Here is a 22,810-nt window from a genome sequence, read left to right as displayed (position 1 = left end):
AGTCATGCTGGCTGCTCTAAAAAAGCCAACACTTCATGACAGGAGCAGCATTGCAGGAACTTATTCCCATATACTTTCCCTCCTGGTTATCCATACTAGCCTGGGTGTGTGGCCTCTCCCCCAGTCACTGTTGCCATCTCTTGGAATATTTGGTGTTTTTTCTTAAAGCCCCAGCTCCTGGAGCCATGTGCTTGTGAGAACCTCAGCTTCCATTTTAAAACAGAGCACATTTCTGGTCCTCTTGATTAAAGCTTAACAGCGTGAACTCTACAGCCTCAGAAACCAGAACGCAAATAACTTAAAAAAAAAAACATGATTGAAGCTAATTGTGATTTGGGGGAGGGGGATGCTGAGCCGTGGTGGAGCTGCCTCATGATTTTTGAATGCGGTTGGCCTTACTCTCATTGTATGCACCATTCATAGAAAACTGGCACATAAGTCACTACAATGTAGCTAAAACTACAAATGTTGATCACTGAATCTGATGAGTACATCTAGCTAAAATTTTAACTGCAGCATGCTATCGTTTTACTCAAATCTGAGGCATGCATCCTACAAGTGATAGCAACATAAAGTCTCAAATTTTTGTAACTAGCATTTTTAATTTTAGAATTGTAGCCATGATCACTTAAATACTTCTAAAAATTCAGCCTAGAATGACAAAAAGCTGCATGTGTGCTCATAGCACTGCCCTCACTTCTCGCTGCTGCTGCCTGAAACAGGAAGAGTTGAGGGGGGAAATGGGGCAGCAAGGTACAAGAAAGCACAAGAGACTTTGCATGCAATTCCCCCCCATCCCACCACCACCCACACTAAGGAGAATCAGGCAGCCTGGTTCTTCTGTTTCACTTCTAGCATAAAGGAAAAAAATTGATGACAGATCTAAATATAGTACAAAGCTTTCCAATAAGATGGGGGAATGAAGACAAGCACAAGAGATTCTCTTATATTAATGAAAAGCAACTATTGTGCTGTTCCTATTGTACTTGGTCAGCAGGAGTCTGATTCCTAGCACTGCCAGCCAAGCTAGTATTTCATAGTGGCCAAGTCAGAATTTGTCCTTGGTCGACGAAGACAGTGGTGATGGGATGTTTTAGAAAACCTATAGATTCTGGGATACAGGTAGAAGAGATCACACCAACTACCCAGGTGCACACTTTCATTTTTGGATAACTCTATGCGAATACTGTAGGGCTCATAGTAGTTTGTGGTTTGCTCACTTCTGCTATAAGGCAAGTAGCATAACTTGGTAAGAACTCTACCTTCTAGTAGGCTTAGCACTATATATATATATATATATAAACATTGGAGCAAAAAACCAATACTGTATATTGTTCCTACATTCAGATTTCAAGCAGCAATCAGTAACACATGGAAGATTTTGTACGTGCATCTTAACATCCCTAGCTGTATTGTCCTTAGCTCTTCCACTTGAAAAGACCAATGATGACAGGATTGCAGTTTAGTCAAAGGCAAACTTTAGTAGGGTTACCATATTTCAATAATCAAAAAAGAGGACACGGGGTGCCGCCCTAGCCCCGCTCCAGCCCCGCCCCCTCCCACTTCCCGCCCCCCTCAGAATACCCCTACCCCCTACCTGTCCCCCCCACCCTAACTGCCCCCAGGCCCACCCCCTATCTAAGTCTCCCTGCTCCCTGTCCCCTGCCTTCCCCAACCGCTCTCTACAGCCCCTTCTCCTGACAGCCCCCCCCAGAACCCCCGACCAATCTAACCCACCCTGTTCCCTATCCCTTGCCTGCCCCAACCGCTCTCTACACCCCCTTCTCCTGGCAGCCCCCCCCAGAGCCCCCGACCAATCTAACCCCCCCGTTCCCTGTCCCCTGCCTGCCCCAACCGCTCTCTACACCCCCTTCTCCTGACAGCCCCCCCCGAACCTCTGACCAATCTAACCCACCCTGTTCCCTGTCCCTTGCCTGCCCCAACCGCTCTCTACACCCCCTTCTCCTGACAGCCCCCCCCAGAACCCCCGACCAATCTAACCCCCCCTGTTCCGTGTCCCTTGCCTGCCCCAACCGCTCTCTACACCCCCTTCTCCTGACAGCCCCCCCCAGAACCCCCGACCAATCTAACCCCCCCGTTCCGTCCCTTGCCTGCCCCAACCGCTCTCTACACCCCCTTCTCCTGACAGCCCCCCCCCGAACCTCTGACCAATCTAACCCCCCCGTTCCGTCCCTTGCCTGCCCCAACCGCTCTCTACACCCCCTTCTCCTGGCAGCCCCCCCAGAACCCCCGACCAATCTAACCCCCCATTCCCTGTCCCTTGCCTGCCCCAACCGCTCTCTACACCCCCTTCTCCTGACAGGCCCCCCCCCAGAACCCCTGACCAATCTAACCCCCCCTGTTCCCTGTCCCTTGCCTGCCCCAACCGCTCTCTACACCCCCTTCTCCTGGCAGCCCCCCCAGAACCTCTGACCAATCTAACCCCCCGTTCCCTGTCCCTTGCCTGCCCCCCCCCCCACCAGGCCGAGGGAGAGCTGCGGGCTCCACGTGCAGCCAAACAAATAAGGCGCTGCTCTGCGGGGGAGGAGGCAGCGGGGGAGGGGGAGGGACTCTGGCTGCTAGTGGCCCCAGTGGCTGCGAGCGGCTTTCAATCAGGCACAGATGTCCAATCAGCCACACCGCACTCTGCATGAGGGGAAGGGGAAAATCCCGGACATTTCTACCTTATTAGAAATCCCCCCCGGACGGCCATTTAAAGCTAAAAAAGCCGGACATGTCCGGGGAAACCCGGACGGATGGTAACCCTAAACTTTAGAGGGTGAAAAGAACTGAACTATTTACTTGCAATTCATAGAAGAATTACACACTTGGTTTTGTCAGGGAATTTCAGGCATTGGAAATACTAAATAAACATTAGTATAACAATTTGCAAATAAACAAAATACCACAAAGTGCACTGAGGCACTGCAGCCAGGGAGAATTCTCAACAGGTGCCAGATGCCAAAACTGATTCAGCAATAAAGAATTTGTCAGGAATGCTACAGTAACAGTGTTATGTTCTACGAACCAGCACAGATTTATTGCAGCTTTTCCATGCACCACTGCAATTAACAGCATCTGGTCCTTTAGGAAAAGAGGGTTTCCGCAGACCCAAAATTCAGTAGTTTAATACAGGGCATGTAAATGCTAGAGGTTTGCTGCACCTTTAAATTAGACATGCATTAACTGGGACAGATAAGAGCAGCACTGACCAACTCATTCCTTTTGATGTTTGAAAGGATGTGTCAGTTAAAAGGAATAAATGTTTGTTGCTATTCCCAGCTTATTAGGAAAATTTTACCTTGACAGAAAAATGAGTATTGGCAAGTAGTACAGACCATAGCACAAGCAGCGAAGTTGTAAACAAGTCAGCCTGTCCACTGCAGAAAATGCTGGTTTCTAGAGCTTTCCGGTTGGTAAAGTGCAGGATAACACAGCTTTTACTGTAGTTGCCATTTGGGAACTCCCAAGAATCTTCTCACCAGCCCTCCCCAACTCCTAAGGCTTGTCCTGGTAGACAGGCTCAGAATGAAGCATTATTCAATCATTCTGGACCTTATAAATTTGAGTTTAGGGAATACAGACTCCAAAATCTGACAGGAATACAAGGGGCACCTTTACCTTTTGAAATGGCACTCGCTTATACTGTAATTTTAACCACAATGAAGCCCATTACCTCAACTTTGCTTCCTGGATCATGACCAGCAGCAGCAAAGTAGACCACCTCCTGTACTTCTTCTCGAGGCCGTGCAGAATTTTTTCCAAACACAACAAGCCCATCTTTAGTGCGTGGTGGAAAAGCAACAAAACAATAACTGGGAGGAGCCACAGCCATCCTAAAAAAGTGAAGGGAAAAGGGTAATGCAAGTCTGACTAGTATTTCAACAAACTTTCAAAAATCATTAAATACGTAGCCAGAGCTGGAGAACAAATATTTCACTGTCATATTCATCTTATTCCCTTGTCATGTCAGTTAAGTGCAGTTAGTGAAAGAGAAACAGATCAGGTCAGCTTAGTCTTATTTGGGGTTCGATAAACACAATTAAATTACAGTGAGCTACAGACTTCCCATACACATCTGTGAAGGCAGAGGTGTAAGGAGCAGGGGAGAAGAGAAGGTGATTGTGCCTTGGTAATAAGATCAGTCAGCCTCTGAAGAAGGAAGATACTAAACAACTCTGATGCAGAGTAACACTTGGCCTAGAAGCATTCTGCTGACTCAGAAATAGGCACTGCACCAGAGCAGAGAAATGCAGAAGGATGTTAAATATTCTACTATAGTCATCTTCTTCTAATGCAGTTAAAAAAGAAAAGACGAGTGATCTCTCAAATGGTATAATGGTATAACTGGAACTAGGACTAAAATATACATAAAGCACAAGAGGTAGCGGAGGCTGCCTGTCAGTTTAACTACCTATCCAAAAAGAAGAGTTATAATAGTAACTGCTAAGTGATTGAACCTGGTTTTCTTCTATTGTTTGTCTGCAGATTTTTAAACCTCAGGTTAATTGATTGCCAGTTTGTAAAGGCTAGTCTGGAAACTCCTCCAATGCTTTTACCAGGATACAAATGTTCAAAGTGTCCAAACTGCCAGTTAATATATTTATGAAGGTTAACCCGCTAACTTGAGGCAAAACACATTCTACTGTAGACAAACTACTGGATGACTATTCCGTCAAACAACCATGGTTTGTCTTTAAGCACAGAAACTTCATCTATCAGATGTAAATTCAAAAGAAAATTATTCAAGACACAGTACAAACAGTACAAGCGTCCCTAAAAAGAAAGGTGTTACAGTGAAAGACATTTGGGGAAAAAATGCAACTGTTTACTTTGATACTTCTATAGCTCATCACTATGGTATCAGAGTACCTCCCAAATTAATAAAAACAAGAACTGCCCCTTCTCTGTCTGCAGGAGTCACTTGAAAAGTAGCAGATTTAATCGAAACCATATGATCAAAAAGTTCCCAACAACCATTGCTTAAGTTATAACAATGACTCTCTCAAATATGTGGTACTCTATTACAAAGCTGCCTTTGGTCATTGATTTATATGATATCTGAAAACTTTAGACATCATGCACTCCATGCAATTCAAGACTTGAAACAAACATTTTTAAAACTAAAATAAATAAATAAAATAAATAAAATAAATAAATAGAACTGAGCAAACAGATTTTTTTTTTTTATTTGATTAGGTGGCTAACCTGAAATCCAGAAACAATTTTGTTTTTTCTTCACTAACATAAAAAAAATCCAAAGATTTCATTTTGAGTTTTAAAAAAAAAAAAAAACATGTTTAGTTTTTGGTGGGGTTTGGAGTTTTTTATTTTTTTTGGTTAAAACTAAATTTCTAACCAAAAGACCTTGAAACAAAGATGAAACATTTCAAAAACATTGGAATGAAATGTTTTGGCTTTTAAAAAAAGATTCTTTTTTTCCAGCTGAAACTATTTGCCAAATTCCAAAAATTACCTGATTTTAGGGCAGAGATCATTCAACTCTTCCTGCTGGACGATGAGTCATATTGTCACTAGTAGGTTAGGGTCACAGAGACAAGAGGTGGTATTGGAGCATTACAGTGCTGACAGGTCTCTCTCACATACTATCCCTGACTTATAGCCTACCTATTGGCTTGGCTCACCTAAATAGCATGCAACATTCAAAAAGCAGATATTTGACATTCTGCAAAATGCTAAAGCCCCTTTTGGCATAAGCAATTTTCTCAACAGTGAGGTTTTTGGCACAGTAAGGACAAACTGTACTTATTTTGCTCACACTTTGAAAGCTGATACAGTTTCAACCAGCCTCAAATTAAGCTCTATATTCTGTAGTTCTGATTTTATTCACTTCAGCAAGTGCTTATTCCCTTTTGAAATGTATCTATAGTATTTTCCTGATTCTACAGTAAGTTGTATGATCCACCTTGTAATCACAGCCAATTTTACTGGAACCAATCTTCCAGTGTGCCAAGTACAAAGTTTTGAGTGCTAGTGTTTGCGTCGAGACCTTTACATACCACATTTGTTGAACATGTATCTCTAACGGTGCTCCTGCATGTCCATTATAACGTCCAACATGGGAAATAGCTTTCCCACAGCAGACATCACTGCAACTGACAGGACAGTAAAAACAGAATCTCTAGTGCTCTGGATTTTTTTAAACTACCTTACAATCTTCCGCATTGTTGGAGTTCTGTTTGCCCCAATGCAGATATGTGTATGAAGTAAACAGCAGAGAAATATTGCAACCTAAAATAAAGCCCTTCACTTAATATACTGGCAGTCTGGTTGGCAAAACTGATTAATATTCTCCTTACTTTTTTCTTCTATAAATATACTTAAGAGCCTGACACTAAACTCTTGTTCTATGCATACATATATGGATGGGAGCACATACAGTTTGTTGGGTAGGAGTTTTGCCTAGAATCCTACATGCCTCATTCAAACATGCATCACTGACTCTGCAATTTCTGCCCCCTTCAGTTTGTTCAGAATGCTGCTGCTAAACTCCAACTTCTTTGCCCATCTGGCTGATCACATAACAACCTTCTCTGAATGCCTCCATTGACTTATCATTTCAGCTTCTCACAACCTTCAAAGCTCTACATACTGTTTATCTCTAGTTAAGTTCTGCGATGAACCTCCCCCGTCTTTCCACCAGTGCTCTCAGCCTCCTCAGTTTATCAGATTCTCACAATCACCTCCATGCCTTCTTCCATGCATATTATGTCCTCCCGGAGCACATCTTCAAGGTCTCTACTCTGTTCATATTTATGACTTAAAGACCCACTTCTGTCATACTGCCTGTACTGAATTCAGTTGGCTTGTATATACAGTTATCTATTGTCCCTCCTTCCCTAACCTGTACTTGTCATCCTTAGATGGTCCTCTGAGCAGGGATTGTTCTTAAGTCTTTGGAAAGACTAGCACATAGCATGTACTACTGTAAATACACGTTGAAGAATGTCTCTTGCTATATTGTCACAACTACAGAGGCATATTTTGTGTTACTTCATCATTTTCTAGCGCACAAGCCCATATTCTCATACATATACTCTTCATACATAAACTGTATGGTGCTCCCGTGTGGACACTTCTATTTAACCAAAGAAACTCCCCATGACTGTGCTAACTTAAACTTGCACTGCATGATCACTGGCACTGTCCTAACATGTTTCTCTGAAACACAGTGCTTAGATGCAGCAATTCTTGGAAATCAGCATAGGCAGATGTGATAGCAGCCAATGGTTTTTGTTCATTAAACATAGGTAATTGCTGGTTTTCAATATTGTGAAATAGACATGACACCATTAAGAGTTAAACAGAGGTACCTACTGTCCAATTTAAGGTTAAAAATCCTTATCTTCAGCCAGTGTGAATTATTCATAACAATGGAACTACACAGATGGACAACAGCTGTGGATCTGGCCCTGTACCAGTAGGTTTTAACTTCCCCACATTCTTTGTGTGAGCAGTTAAGTAGTTCCAGGTAGGTTATTTGTGAAAGATTGATAATACACTGGTTTGATGTAGATCAGAATAGACAGTATGAAAGTCAGAAAACAATCCAATTCTGCAGTGATATCTGAAGTGACAACTCACAGGTAATGAATATCATTTGACTGATCTCACTCATCAAGTGCAGTTTGATAAAAATTAATTATAAAGGGAACTTGGCTTTATATGCTGTTACCTTTGTATTTCTTTAGTTGTCTTCTGGTTACCATGGCAGTCTACTTAATGTGTGCCTGTACAATATGAAGAACCTTTGATTTAACCTATTCCTTTATTTTCCAGTATAATCTCTCATTGTGATAAATTTCATTTAAAGATCGCAGAATTAAACTCAGTTTGACAAAGTCACCATTAGGAGCTAATCTGTGTAATACTTTGTTGCAGAAAGAAGATATAGAACAGAATGTCTTAGAATCCTACACAACAGACTGGATGTCCCACTGTGAAACATCAGCTATGACCTACATTAGAGTTTTAGAAGCCACGAGTCTGAACAACAGGATCAAGTTTTTGAGTCAGCCTGTGCCATATTTTTAACCTAAAACTATGTCAAGGCAGATATGGATTACAAATCTAGAGATTTTACATTTTAAAGTTGAGATTTTACATCTATCAGGGTCTACAATCTTTGGTTTATGTAGATATTTGCACTGGTTTCATGTCCATGATATAAGTGCCTTACAAATTCTAAGTTATAGTAAGAAGGATATTAAGTTCCCATTAGACTCTCTCATGTTATTTATCCACATAGGATTACGTTCTCAAAGCGAAATATGGGGAACACAGCTGCCATTATTGTTCACTGAGTCTGTGCAGGGGAGGGTAGTGACACAGGTGAGACACCACAGCCATCTAAATAAATCTAAGTGATGCATGTGCTGTTCCTGGTTTTGGTTTTTATAACCAGTGCTGTCACAGACGTGCAGGATAGATTGCAGTATCCTGCAGGACATCGCATCTTTAGTAGGCTCACTCCATCGTGCAGAATCTCTGGACTCGTCAACACTGTGTACACATGCATATACCCCTTTATTTTCATATTTTAAAAAGCCAAAGACACTGAAATATCCTCCATGTATTTCCCATTTTAAGTGCCAAAATTTCTTTAACTGAAGTAGAAGGGTGAATGGAGAGGAAAGGTCCAATGAGGAGGAGACGTCTCCATTTTTTTTTTAAATGGACAACTATATTTGATATTGGGACAGAGGTAAAGACTCCTAAAAATGGAATGAGAGACTTAAATTACCTATGAGTTTTAAAAGAGAGAGATTTCAAGGCCAGAATGTATCATTAGATCATCTATTCTGACCTCCCATAAATCTCAGGCAATTAACTTCACCCAGTTACCCCTGTAACTTGACTAAAGCATACTTCCCAGAAAGGCATGAAGTCTTGACATGAAAACATCAAGCAATGGAGAATTTCTTCCCCTTGGCAGTTTGTGCCAAAGTTTATCACCTCAATGTTAAAGTATTTGTGCATTATTTCTACTCTGAATTTGTCTAGCTTCAACTTCCAGCCACTTGTTCTTGTTATGCCTTTCTCTGCTAGATTAACGAGCCCTTTAGTACCTGATATTTTCTCCCCATGAAGATATTTATACACTAATCAAGTAACCTCTCAATCTTTTTGACAAGCTAAATAGATCAAGCTCTCTGATGCTCTCATTGTAAGTAATTTTTTTCACCCCTTGGATAATTTTGGTGGATATTTTCTGCACCCTCTCCAGTTTTTCAACATCCTTTTTAAAATTTGGGCACCAAAAATGAGGCAATGTATTGCTATTGGTCCCCCCAGGGCCAGAGGTAAAAATCGCCTGCTAGAAGGGACCTTGAGAGGTCCTCAAATCCAGCCCCTTGTGCTGAAACAGGACCAAATAAACCTACCATTCCTGACAGGTGTTTGTCTAACCTATTCTTAACCTCCAATAAGGCCCTTGGAAGCCTATTCCAGTGCTTACCTATCCTTATAGTTAGAAGGCTTTCCTTAATAGCTAACCCAAATCTCCCTTGCTGTAGATCAGGGAAGCCTCTTGGCGGGCCAAGCCGGTTTGTTTACCTGCCGCGTCCGCAGGTTCAGCTGATTGCAGCTCCCACTGGCCACGGTTCGCCGTCCCAGGCCAATGGGGGCTGTGGGAAGCGGCGCGGGCTGAGGGATGTGCTGGCCACTGCTTCCCGCAGCCCCCATTGGCCTGGAACGGCGAACTGCAGGCAGTGGGAACTGTGATCGGCCAAACCTGCGGACGCGGCAGGTAAACAAACCGGCCCGGCCCGCCAGGGGGCTTACCCTGGCGGGCCGCGTGCCAAAGGTTGCCGATCCCTGCTGTAGATTAAGCCCATTACTTCGTTGGACAGGGAGAACAATTGATTACAGTCCTCTTTGTAACAGCCCTTAACATATTTGACGACTTCTCAGGTTGTCGTCCCCCCCCCCCCCCATCTTCTTTTCTCAAGACTAAACATGCCCAGTTTTTTTTTTAAACCTTTCCTCAGAGGTCAGGTTTTCTAAACCTTTTATCATTTTTGTTGTTCTCCTCTGGACTCTCCAATATGTCCACATCTTTCTTAGTGTGTTGCCCAGAATTGGACTCCAGCTGAGGGTTCACCAGTGCAGAGTAGACTGGGACAATTACTTTCAGTGTCTTACACACAATATTCCTGTTAATACACCCTAGAATATTGGCCTTTTTCGCAGTTTCATCACATTGCTGACTTGGCTTGTTGGCATCCTTTCATCTGCGAGAGACAGTGGGAATTGCAGCCTATGATGTAGATGGTTTGCAATGTCTCATGTGACTGAATAGTCCAATCTGGGATTTGCATGATCTTTGGCAGTTATTGCAAATGTATGTATATTGGTTGGGAGCTGCTTGCTTCCTATGGGCTCTTTTCTCTTCAAGCTGTAGGAGCCAGCTTCTGTCATGGACTTTGATACCCTGATTGAGACAATGGTGCCACTTGTTACAATCACTTGCCAAGATTTCCCATTGGTCAGGATCAATTCCAAATTCCTTCATATCTCACTTGCATGTGTCTTTATAGCGAAGCTTGGGACGTTCTGTTGTTCTTGTTCCCTCTGATAGCTCCCCGTATAGCATGTCCTTGGGTGTGCGTCCGTCTTATTGCTGACTCATTCAATTTGTTATCCACTAAAACCTCTAGATCCTTTTCAGCAGTACTGCCTCCTTGATAGTTATTCCATGTTTTGTAGTTGTGCATTTGATTTTTCCTTCCTCGGTGCAGTGCTTTGCACTTGTCTTTACTGGATTTCATCTTGTTGATTTCAGAGCAGTTCTCCAATTCATCAAGATTGTCTGAATTCTAATCCTGTCCTCCAAGTGGTTGGAACCCCTCCCAGCTTGGTGTCATCCACAAATTTTATGAGCATACTCTCTGTTCATTAAACAAAATTATCCAGGTCATTAAACAAAAATATTGAATACTGTAGTACCAGACCCAGGACATGCTCTTGCAGGCCCCCACCAGATACGTCCCCTCAGTCTGACTGTAAATCATTGCTCGTTGAGGACAGTTTTTCAACCGGTTTTGCACCCACCTTATAGTAATTTCATCCAGACCACACTTCCCTAGAGTGTCATGTGCATCTGTATCAAAAGCCGTATTAAAATCAAGATCATCACATCTACAGCTTCCCCCATCCACTAGGCCAGCAACCTGTCAAATAAGGAAGTTAGATTGGTTTGGCATGATTTGTTCTTGACAAATCCCATGTTGTCTATTACTTATAAACCTTTTATCCTCTAGATGCTTATAAATGGATTGTTTAATAATTTGCTCAAATGTCTTTCTCAGTATCAAAGTTAGGCTGACTGGTCTAATTCCAAGCTCCTCTTTCTTCCCCCTTTTAAAGATAGGTACATTATGTAAGCAGGGGAATGGTCCCGCTATTGTGGGGAACTTTCCTAGCTTCTGCACTACCCCGGTGAAGTGGGCTAGCGAAAGGATCTGAGTCCTCGCTCCCACTCCCTTTACCCAGAGGCCTCCCTGCCCTTGAGGGCTCCCCTTCCGCTCTCCTGTCTGGCAGAGTCCTCCTAACCCCAACAAGGCTGGGCCCAGGATTCCTGGGGGGCTCAACCCCCAACCCTGCTGTGGTCACCTAGGACAGGGGCTAGGGTGTCCCCACTCCGGGGTACTCTCTCTGCACTGGGCACCTCCCTGACCCACTGATTATTCCATACAATTTAAAACAAATACAAGTTGTTTAATTAACAATTAATCTAAAGAAAAGAATAAGGAAAAATGGGAAAGGTTAAAGGAAAACACATCACCCTGCTTTGTGGCAGGGAACATCACAAACAGTGTCTCTGGACATCAGGGCACTTCACAGTCTGTTCCTTGTAGGTCCCAGATTTCCGTCTCAGGCCCTGGCTGTGCTGCAGGGATGCTGCGGGTTGGACACTTGCAATGGTGGTGGCCACACACCTCCAGGCTTTGAGTGGTGGGACCCTTCTTCCCAGCGTCAACCCCCCGTCAGGTTAAGGTCCCCCTCCCGGTCTGGCCTGCAAGGGCCCTTGTCTGGGGGTGTCTTTCTGTGCTGGGCCCTTTGCCCAAGGTCCCCCCTTGGCTGGCCCCACTTGCTCACCACACCTGGCTCTGTGGCTGCAGCTCTGCTCCCAGCACAGGATCTGCTCTCCCTGGGCTGCATCTCTGGCTCTGTGGCTGCGGCTCTGCTCCCAGCACACGATCTGCTCTCCCTGGGCTGCGTCTCTGGCTCTGTGGCTGCGGCTCTGCTCCCAGCACAGGATCTGCTCTCCCTGGGCCGCGTCTCTGGCTCTGTGGCTGCAGCTCTGCTCCCAGCACAGGATCTGCTCTCCCTGGGCTGCGTCTCTGGCTCTATGGCTGCGGCTCTGCTCCCAGCACACGATCTGCTCTCCCTGGGCTGCGTCTCTGGCTCTGTGGCTGCAGCTCTGCTCCCAGCACAGGATCTGCTCTCCCTGGGCTGTGTCTCTGGCTCTGTGGCTGCGGTTCTGGCCCCTCTGGATCTGGCACGGTTCTGCTCTCCAGCTCAGCTTGGGCCCCTGCTTTCTCCTTAGCTCAGCCCCACTCAGTCTGACCCAGGAAATTCCAGCTCACACGGAGGACGGGACCTCCCTGGCCTCCTGACCCTCTGATTAGCCTGTCAATCAGGCTGATCTGGAGCATTGGCCTCTCCCCATTGTTTCTGGGGACTGTCAGTCTCAGGCTCCTGATTTGCCATCGACCCTTCCCCTTTTAGTGCTGGGAGCTAGCCAACCAAAACACCCCACTGAATGTTAGTAAGGAGGCAACAGTCCCCTTACATATATTTGTCTGCACCCATCTTTGAGAACTCATGGGGGATAATTGCTAACAGTTCAGAGATTACTTCAGCTAGTTCCTTAAGCACCTGAGGGTGCATTTCATCAGACCCTGCTGACTTATGTAAATATTTTTAAAGTTAGATGCATTCAACCTGTTCTTATACATTCAAGGATCTCATTAGCCCTATTTGCCAGAGCCTCACACTAGGAAGAAGTACTTTTAAAATAGTTTCAGGATTGCTACACAATATGTAGCAAAGAATGAGTTTTTGGAAACCTCTGAATTCACTATATAGATATTTGCGGTATCACCAAAATGGGTATATATTGCATGGGAGAAAGTGAAAGGCTTTGTGAGATGGTATTCACGAAAACCTTCACCTATGGGTACGTAGGATAGTTACATTTCCAATTACATCCTTTCCAGAAACCCCAAGTGCAGGTTGCCAAAAAAAGAAGTATTTTTTGTAATTTTTTCCCCATGGAGAACTTTATTCCCAAATGCACTTTAAGGAAAAATGCATTATTAAATTCCATAACACAACTGCACCTACATGTGAGCCATTTGCTCAGACAACTATCCAATGCCACGTTTTCCTCTGACCTAAGGGTAAGTAATGGCTCTTACCACATTTTATGGTCATCTAATTATAAGTGTGTCATTATTTTAAGTCTTTGATATAAAAATTTAAGTTGGAGCAAACAAAGTTGCTACTATCTTGCTTGTTTATTGACCCAGTGATAAAGGAAGGGTTTTTCAGCATGCACTAGACACTCTCAAAACTAGTTGCGACAATGTTTATTGTGCATCTGCAATTTAATTTTAAGATGAAATTCTGTTCTTCAAAGATTTCAGAAAAGGACGCAGCAGAGACAAGGTCTGAGGCCAGAGAAAAAGGGAAATGAAATGGAGGGAAAAGGAGGGGGGGGTTAGTTCTTGGGAAAGAAACACTTTTAAAGTAGGTATTCACTTTGTGCTAGAGTTGCTACAGGAATGAAGTGATGTGGGATGGTGTTTTCAGAGGAGGTAGTCCATGAGCATTTCAAGAAGTAGTCCTCAAACTTTTCCATAGTGTGAACTCATGTCCTAGGCCAACAGGGCTCTTACATAAGGAAAAGCAGCCACAGCGGGAAAGATGGTCCAGTGTTTGGGGCACTGGCCTGGGTACTTAGAAGGCCCATGTTCAACTCCCTGCTCTGCCACAGGCTTCCTGTATGGCCTTGGGCAAGTCACTTGGGCCTGGTCTACACTTAAATTTTGCTGTAATAGCTATATCTGTTTGCAGTGTGGAGAGAAAAATAAATTAATCACACCCCTAAAAGACATGGATATGCCAGGAAAAGCCCAAGAAGTATAGACACAATTATACCAGCAAAGCAGTGCTCTTGCTGTTACAGCTTATTTCATTTGGGAACTGGAAACTTTTGATGGTATAAGCTGCATCTCCCCGACATGGCTTGCCAGAACAGTTATCTGGCAAATCCTTTCTAGTGTAGCCAGGGCCTATATCTCTGTGCCTCCATTCTCCAGTCTCTAAAATGAAAATAATACGTCTCTACCTCACAGAGGTCTGCATTAGAGACAATGAGACACTATTTTGCTAATGGAAGGCCAAAGTAATAGATAGCTGGATCACTTAGAACATGCTGACTTCCTCCAAGACATCTGGAAATTTGACCAGGATGATTTGGAGCCAGTTTAGGAACGACAAGCTAAATAAGCTATGTTTTTATAATGCTTACATGTATGTTCTTGGTTTAGTGTCCCCAAAAAAGTCAACCATGTATACTGAGGACATGATTTCCAAACACTCTTAACTTGATCAAGTCAAAGTCAATTTTGTCCAGAATAAGGCCACATATTGCTTCTCTGCAAGAATTACTTCCATACCAAACTTCAGATTTCAAAGGTAAGCCATTTTTACTCAAGCTATTTTAAAGAAATCACCATTTAGACACCAAGCAAACTGATGACCCAAAATACACCTAATAAAAGCAAGATTCATTCAGCAGCAGGGCTGAAACAAAGAAGAGAATCTGATATGCAAGTCACAAAGAGATAATGGTTCACAACTTGAGGCACTGGAAGGTTTTAAAAATTGAAAAAACATGCAATGTTATGCTTAGAGCCCTGTGCAGATACAAAAATGTGGATCCGCATCTGCCAGAATTAACATGCATCCTACCTGCGATCCGCTAGCCGTATTTTATGTGTATCCGCACCTGCAGCAGCAAGCTGTCTCACAAGGGCTAGCGACGGGGGAGAGGGCAGAGATGAGTGAGCAGGGGGGATCTTGCAGGGAAGAGGCGGCGCGAGGGCCTGGAGGTAAGGGGCAGTGCGGGGGCGGGATCTTGAGCTGAAGGGGCAGCACAGGGGCTGGAGGGAAGGGGCATCACATCACATGCTGCTCCTGGGAGCTCACGAGCTATGGCAGCAGCACTGTTGCATCATGGCAGGGTGGAGGGGTGGGGTGCTAGGGGCTCACCCGCGCCAATTGCCGGGGGTGGGTCCTGCTGCCCAGGAGCCGGCAGGCCAGGAGCACGGCCAGTGCTGCCGGGCCAGGCCATGGCCAGAACACTAGCACTGCCCAAGGGGCCCGAGCTGCTGGACAGGAAGCGGCACGGCAAGCAGGTGCTGGACAGCCCTGACTCCGGCCTGCTGCCCAGCCCCAGCCACTGGCTGCTGGCCACCGGCCCCGAGTGCGCTGCATCCCCCATGCTGCCTGAGCCACATGCCGTGGGCCAGGTGCCACATGTGATTGACTATCCGCATCTGATTGACTATCTGTGGATATCAAGCGAATATCCATGGATTTGCAGGGCTCTCATTGTGACTATACTGGGGGAGGGTCTGCAGTAAAAGTAATCTTATTTGTACATAAAATGGATAAGAGGAGAATGGTCTTGTGGACAAAGCACAGGACTTTAGGCACAGTATGTATTACATGCTGCATATTCAGACAGAATACACAATTAAAATCACTTCTGTAGAGCAGGGTTAAAGGAGACAGAATGAGGAACAGAATATAGATAGAGGAGGTAGCTATATTATGGTGCACTGTACATTGACATCAGTATCTATTTATTTGAAACTTACAGGTGTAGGTAATTTAATTAATGTTGTGTTAAGGTCTCTGTTGGGTTTATGAATAGGTTATCAAGCATACTTTTGCATGCATAGGTTCTGGAACTAGGGGTGCTGCCACACCCCCTAGCTTGAAGTGGTTTCCATCATGTACAGGATTTACAGTTTGGTTCAATGGCTCGTAGTACCCCCACTATACAAATTGTTCCAGCACCCCAGTTTGCATGTGCCTACTTTTGTCTGGGGAAGGGAGAGGAGGCACAGCCAAAACTTGTAACTCAAACAGGGGGCTCAGCTCAAAAGGTTTGAAAACCGCTGACTTAAAGGATGTGTTGACCCATTACACAGGAGGAGAATTTACTCCTGGGGGTATTCTGCACCACTGTGTGTGCATAATTAATGAGCCGTGCATATTTTAAAGTTTTGGGGCAGAAAAAAGCTTCTGCCAGAAAGTTGCTGCAGTTCCGCCTTTGCCCACCAGAGAGAACAGAGCAGCAGCTCCCAGCCAGCTAGGGAAGAGAAAGAGCCTGCCTTCTTCACAGCGTCTATTGGGCCAGGTCAGGAGACAGGGTCTATGGGGAGAAAGATAGCGTGGGGCTGGGGGGTCAGACAGGGGCTCATAAGGACTAAGGGGAGAGGACAGATTGGGGCAGGAGCTAAATGGCACTGAAAGCGCAGGGCCACAGGGGGGAGGGATATGCAGGGCCACATGGTGACAGGGAGGGGCTACAGAGCCACATACAGATGGGGGTGGCTGAGTGGGAGCACAGAGACACATTGAGACAGGGGGAGGAGATGCAGGGTCACATGGGGATGGGGGAGTGGGTGTCTGAGTGGGGGTGAAGGGACACATGGACAGGGCTACAAGGACACATGGGGACAGGGACAGATGTGCCTGACTGAAGGAGAGGCTAGGGGTCAGCCAACATCTGCATAGGGGAAGCTCCCTAACAATCCCTTCCCACCCCCAAAAAAACCCTGTTCCATACTTTTCCCACCCATACCCAACAACCCTCAAAGTTCACACCCAAGCTCCCTCCTAGCAATTACTTCCCTCTCCCTGAGTCCTCCATTACCCCTGACTCCCCTAAGCCTTTGCACTGCTTTTGAGGGGAGTGGGAAATACGGTTCTGTATTGTAGTTTAAATGAATTATTACTCAGTTCTGTATTAATATGCCTAGTAAGGAATCTATTGGTCAAAAACCATTTCCTGAATCATTTTTGTTGTCTGTATTGTTACAGAAATACTTGCTGACAGCTATTTTGAAATAAATGACCAAAAATAATTGAAACTGGTGTGATTAGATTGTGTGATCTTGACAAATAAAATATGCAGAATTTTAAAATATTGTGCACAGAATTTTTAATTTTTTGTTGCAGTATTCCCCCAGAAGAAAGAATTTCACCCTACGTGCATACCTTGCTAATTCACACTGACCAGGTCATTTCACATTACTGAAAATTGCATGTCTGTGAGTAGGTGAACAAAAGAGGCAGAGAATGCATCAAAAGTATTTTGTTCACTTACTTTAAAAGATATAGTTCAGTTTGTGTTGGTTGTACCATAATTGAGCATAGTAAGTGTACCTAGTATAGCTTGTAACAATAATTACTAAACAAAAACACATCACCGCTAATTGTGAATGTGTATGTTCCCAAAGTTCTACTGAATTTACAGAGATTTAAGAAGAATCAGAGCACTCCGAGACAAAAATCTGGCCTTTGTGGCCACATTAAACAGAACTGTGTCTACAAGAAACAAGTGAATATTGAAAGTTTACAAAATATAAGTGAGTGTATTAATTCTGTATCAACTGTATGCAGTTAAGTTTTTTTTCTGAGTAGCTAGGTTCACCAGCTCTTTTCAGAGAGTTAAAGTAAATATTTAAAAAATAGTCATGCCTTTTTTTAGCAGTAAAAATATATTGTCCTCCAAAATTTCTGCAAATATAAAACAAGCTCATAAACTGTAAATGGATTTGCTTACTTATCAGACATTTTGTAACTTGTCTATTTTCAGATTGTAAAAGGTGGCTTTGGGACCTTAACTGCTTGACAGATTTTATCTACTTTAGAAGTGTTACATATGATTGAATTAAGCTCTCTCCAAGCTTGGATGCTCTGAAATCAATGAGTGTCTTGTTTTCAATGGGAGAAAGCTCAAGCCCCTTCAAATACTTGGTTTTGTTGGGGTTTGTTTTGTTTTTGAGTGCAGCAGTTTGTTGTTTAGATATGTTTTAAAATTAGAATTAAGAGGAAATAAAGCAATAATTATCCACAGCATATGCCCTGATGGCTGTCAGCAGTTAGTTAAACCTATTCCCATAAATTTCTAACAAAAGATTAATAAGGTTATTATAGTTGTTGGTATTATATTCATTTAAGTTATTAGTTCACATCACAGTATGAAGAGATTTATACATGTTTTCCTATTTGAGTCTGTTACAACACAATTGCTTCTCTCTTATCAAATCTAAGGCCCCATATGGTGCATGGCTTTACTCAAATGAGCAGTCTTATTAATTTTGGTGTGACTGTTCATGCGAATAAAAGTTATATCTTTTCATGTTTTGAAAATCGGGGCCTTAATATATAGCCTTATGAGGGCATCTGGCTGTCTTCCTCATGAGCTGTTGCTAAAACATGTTATCCTTCTGAATTTTGGATATAAATATTGGTGTAAAGTCCATTTTATAAATATAAGTACAGTATCCAACTCAATACATTATAGATATAGGCTCCAATTCAGTAAATACTTGCACATGTAAGTAACTTTACTCACTGGACTACTACAAGCAAAATTAAGCATATATATAAGGGTTTCCAGGATTTCAAGGTGACTGTAAAGCTCCATTTTTTTTAAAAAGAGAGTATCTTAAACCTTTTCTCACCACTTTTAATTTTTTTTTTTTTTTTAAGAATGATCAGAGATTCCTTTTTCATACTAGGGACAAGGACAAGACTTACTGATGTCAGCCTCAAAATTCAATATCATTTGAGACCTTTACCTCACATCCTTACTCTTAAGATTCTGCATAGAACAAACATCAAAAAGCAAATAACTATTCGATCTTAGGCTTTGTGGTTAAAAAAAATCCAATAACTATTTAGGAAAAAAATTGCGTTAGTGTCACAATAAGTAATCCCCAAAAGCTGCATGCGTTGCAGGTGTACAAGACACTTCTTCAGAATGCTACTGTACTTAAGTAAATAAAGCTATATTAAAAAACTGCAAACATCACCTAACAAACCAGAATAAAATGCCCCACTTGTTCTCTGTAATCTGAACAAAACACACATCAATCACTCCACAGCGCATTAGTGTGGGACTCCCTGGCATGATGTGTTCTAACACAATTAAAATCACTTCTGTAGAGCAGGGTTAAAGGAGACAGAATGAGGAACAGAATATAGATAGAGGAGGTAGCCATATTATGCTGCACTGTATATTGATCAGGTCTTAACCCTTGTGGCTGAAATATTTGGAGCTTGTGGTCATATTAAGGAGTCACAATGGGTAAGGCAGACAAGATTTTCTAACACTATGGAAGCAGGTGAATGGAAAATTTCATACAGACCGTGACCCACTCAGCAGACAAACAACTATTCATTAACTCGAGAGGCTATAACCATAGGGCCAAACATATCTGGACACACATTTGGTGCGTGGGTAAGGCTATCCACATACCGTACTCTTTATACTCCAGAGCTATAGTGACACCCATGATGAGCTACAGTTATCTGGCTGGTTTAGACCCACCTAGCCCTATAGCGACGCACGGGGTAGGCAGGCAGGCTAACTCCCCAGCTCTGGATCTTTTCCACATCCTCTAAGCCCCGTGGTTTTCCACCTGCCCTTCGCAGACCTCGGGGCGGGAGAGGGGGCGCAAACTATGTCTAAGATTGCCAAAGGGGTCTGAAATTGTCTAGGCGTGTGCAACTGAACAAAGGTTGGAAAGCACCGCTGTGGCTCGGAAGCGTCACACCCACAGCGGATGGGAGCTCTCCAGCTGCACCCCCGCTGAAGACAGCAATAAGCCGAGGGCCAGGGCTGGCTCAGCGCGCCCCCCTCCCCATAGCGGTAGGGTCCCTCCCGCATGCCCTGGTCGCGGGAGAGCAGCGGCAGGAGCCGGGGGCTCAGCCCAACGCCTCGAGCGCCCAAGACCGGCTCAAAGGAGGCGTTTGCAGGCACAGCTTGCGCCAGCCCCTCCCCGGCTCGCCCCAGGCAGAGGCGAGGGAAGCAGCGGCCACGGAGGCCGGGCATCTCACCTGCCAGGCGCTCGGGCTGCTCCCGGGCTCCTCTCCAGCTGCCTCGGGCTTCTGCTGCGATAGAAGCCGCGAGGGCGGCGTCGGCGGCCTCTCCAGGTAACAGCCGGGCTCTGGCTCACGGGAGCAGCCTCTCAGCAGCCAGCCCCGCCCGCTGCTTGCTCCGCGCCGGGGGCAGGGCCAGGCGGGTGGCGGGGAGGCGGGGGCCGCTGCTGTGCTGCAGCAGGAGCCGCGCGCGGCAGCCGGCGGAGGAACGGGGCCGGGCTGGGTCTAGACGCAGAGAGCCCCGCGCTCGGGGGGTGCCCACGCCAGGCCGTGTCCCAGGCAGGTCTCTTGCATCATTGCCTCGGGTGAGGGGGCAAATGACAGGCGCTCAGCGTGCACCCAGTTCCCCTCCCCAGCCTGGGGCCGCTTGGTGCACACGCTGGTCACGGGACGTGAAAATTGGGCCAGCCACGTTTTGAACGGTTGGTCCAAGAGCCGTCCACACACACAGGACCAGACGAGGATGTCTGCTGTTGTAGGGGGACAGACACATGCAGGAGGCCGCTATGCGGCTCCCACGTCTGCGGCCAGGACCCTCGCTCTGCACAGCCTTGAGCCTGCCTCAATCTCACCCAACAGCCTCCTGGCTAGAAAGAGCGATGCAAAACCTAGAAGGGAAGGTCAGAGGGATGGTGGAGGTCAGGACTGGAGGGTTAGGAGGATGAACAGAAAGCATCAAAGGCCAGAGTCTTCAGAGGAAGAGCAGGGACAAGCCGGGATGGGGGAAGAAGGGACTGGCAGAGTTGGAGGAGCAGCATAGGGCATAGGAAACATCAGAGGACTAATCTGACAATAGGGGAACAGAGAATCAGTTTATTGAACCTTGTGTCAAAAGAAAAATCTGAAAGAAAAACAATATACGTTATTTCTGGAACTGTGCCCTTTAGAATTAACTTTCTTCCAGCACAGAAAGAAGTTAAAATCTGGATGACTTCAGGAATTTTTGTGAGGTAAGGGCAGCTTTGGACACTGCTTCCATGAATTACTGTTATCCACCTTTATGGCCTGTGTGAAATGAATTTGCCATTCTCAGGCTGGTTCCAAGTGAGCAAATGTCCACATCACAGGAAATGCCCTCACAATCTGCGCCCTTCTTGGGAGTCTCAGCAGCAAGGATAAGGACTAAGTGGGGATTTTGATTGAATTATTCGCTCACCCAGAGAGGTGGTTCTTCCAGAACAGAGTTGAGCCACATTGGCAAACCAGGTAATTGTGCCTGGATATGAGTTACATAACTGTTTAATTTGTTGTTAGATTCCCTCCAGTTATAACATATAGAACATATATAAATCTTTAATGGTTCTTTTCTATTGACATCTGTTGCTAGAGCTGTGTAAAGCAGCAACCTTGAGTGGTTGGAGCAAGGTACAAGGAGTTATGAGAACTAGCATCTATTCCAAAGTTTGTCACAAGTTTGCTTTTTGCCTGGGCAAGTCATGTAACCTCTCTGTAATTCAGTTACTTCATAGATAATCTGTGGGGAAATTTATGGGGATAGTAAGGCTTTTTGAGATCTTCAGATGAAAAGTGCTCTGTACATTATTATAAGGTTAACACTGTACAGATGATCTGTTTATCTATTTGTCTTTATTAAAATGTCAGTAAAATGTATGGCCGTACAAAAACATTTTTTAGTTTTGCTTGTAAGAGATGAGAGGTGAAAGGAAGAGGAAGATCAGAAAGGATACCTATATTTAGAGAGGGGAAATTGAAAGGCACAAAAGACCTTTCATCCATGAAAGGAAAAGGGCAAAAGACAGATATGGCAACAACCAGCTGTCTCCGTATTCGTACCCCTCTCTTACCCTCCTTTGAATCAGAGCAGTCCCTGTGTTAGCTAGTATCCATTATGCCTTTGGCATTTAGGGCAGTCCTTCTGTGGGTACCGAAAAATCTACACGCAACAGTAGTTGAAGGTCAAAGTGTATTTAGTAGACCTACTGCAAAAAAACAAAAAAAATATATAGCACTGATTTATTTGATTCATTATCAACCAGAATAAGTCAGAGAGGGTGGCCGTGTGTGCAGTCTGAGGGGTTAGGTAGCTCCTGCTTTGCACGAATCCATGAAGAGAAAGAAAAGAGTGTTAGTGTAAGGAATGACCAGGTTAGTCCAATGTTTGAAATGACACCCAAAAAGATCTAAGGTGCATACTTAATGTAGCTCTCTGAAGCTGTGACCCACTGATTATCTGATGGATCCAAGAGGAAAGCAAAACAAAAAGCCATAATGCAGCTTGCCAAATTGTGAAAATATTGCAGATATGAGAAAAAATTCTTCCCATCCCTCTTAATTCTCCAAGTTGGTCATAAGATGAGGTTAGTTTTTAAATTATGCAACTTGCTAATGAGTAAAACATTCAAAATGACAACAAAATACAGCAGAAACCATCTTGCAGACTACACAGCAAATAAAAACAGGCCAAGAGGTTTGATAAGGGCTCACATTCCTTTAACTTATAAAAGCCGAGTTTGTCCAGAAGGTAACATGAACTTGAAAATTAATGGGAATACATAAATACTGTTTCCTAATTCAAATGGTAGAATGTTAGCTATGGTGCATTGTCCACATTTTCCAATGCAGTCTTGATTTTTAT

General features: G+C 44.3%; 1 protein-coding gene across 1 annotated transcript in view; it reads right to left on the bottom strand.

Moving 5' to 3' along the window:
* Positions 1-11,129, bottom strand: part of SCRN1 (secernin 1) — a 40,100-nt gene extending 28,971 nt beyond the window's left edge. The window contains exons 1-2 of the mRNA XM_065398450.1: positions 11,074-11,129; positions 3,677-3,836 (exon numbers count right to left, since the gene is read on the bottom strand). Of these exons, the coding sequence (XP_065254522.1) occupies positions 3,677-3,835 (159 nt within the window). The 5' untranslated portion in view covers position 3,836; positions 11,074-11,129. The remainder of the gene's footprint in view (positions 1-3,676; positions 3,837-11,073) is intronic.
* Between the last annotated feature and the right edge of the window lie 11,681 nt (positions 11,130-22,810).

This window comes from Emys orbicularis, chromosome 2 (assembly GCF_028017835.1).
Source record: "Emys orbicularis isolate rEmyOrb1 chromosome 2, rEmyOrb1.hap1, whole genome shotgun sequence".
NCBI classification, from domain to species: domain Eukaryota; kingdom Metazoa; phylum Chordata; order Testudines; family Emydidae; genus Emys; species Emys orbicularis.
This window is presented reverse-complemented; position numbering and strand designations above follow the sequence as displayed.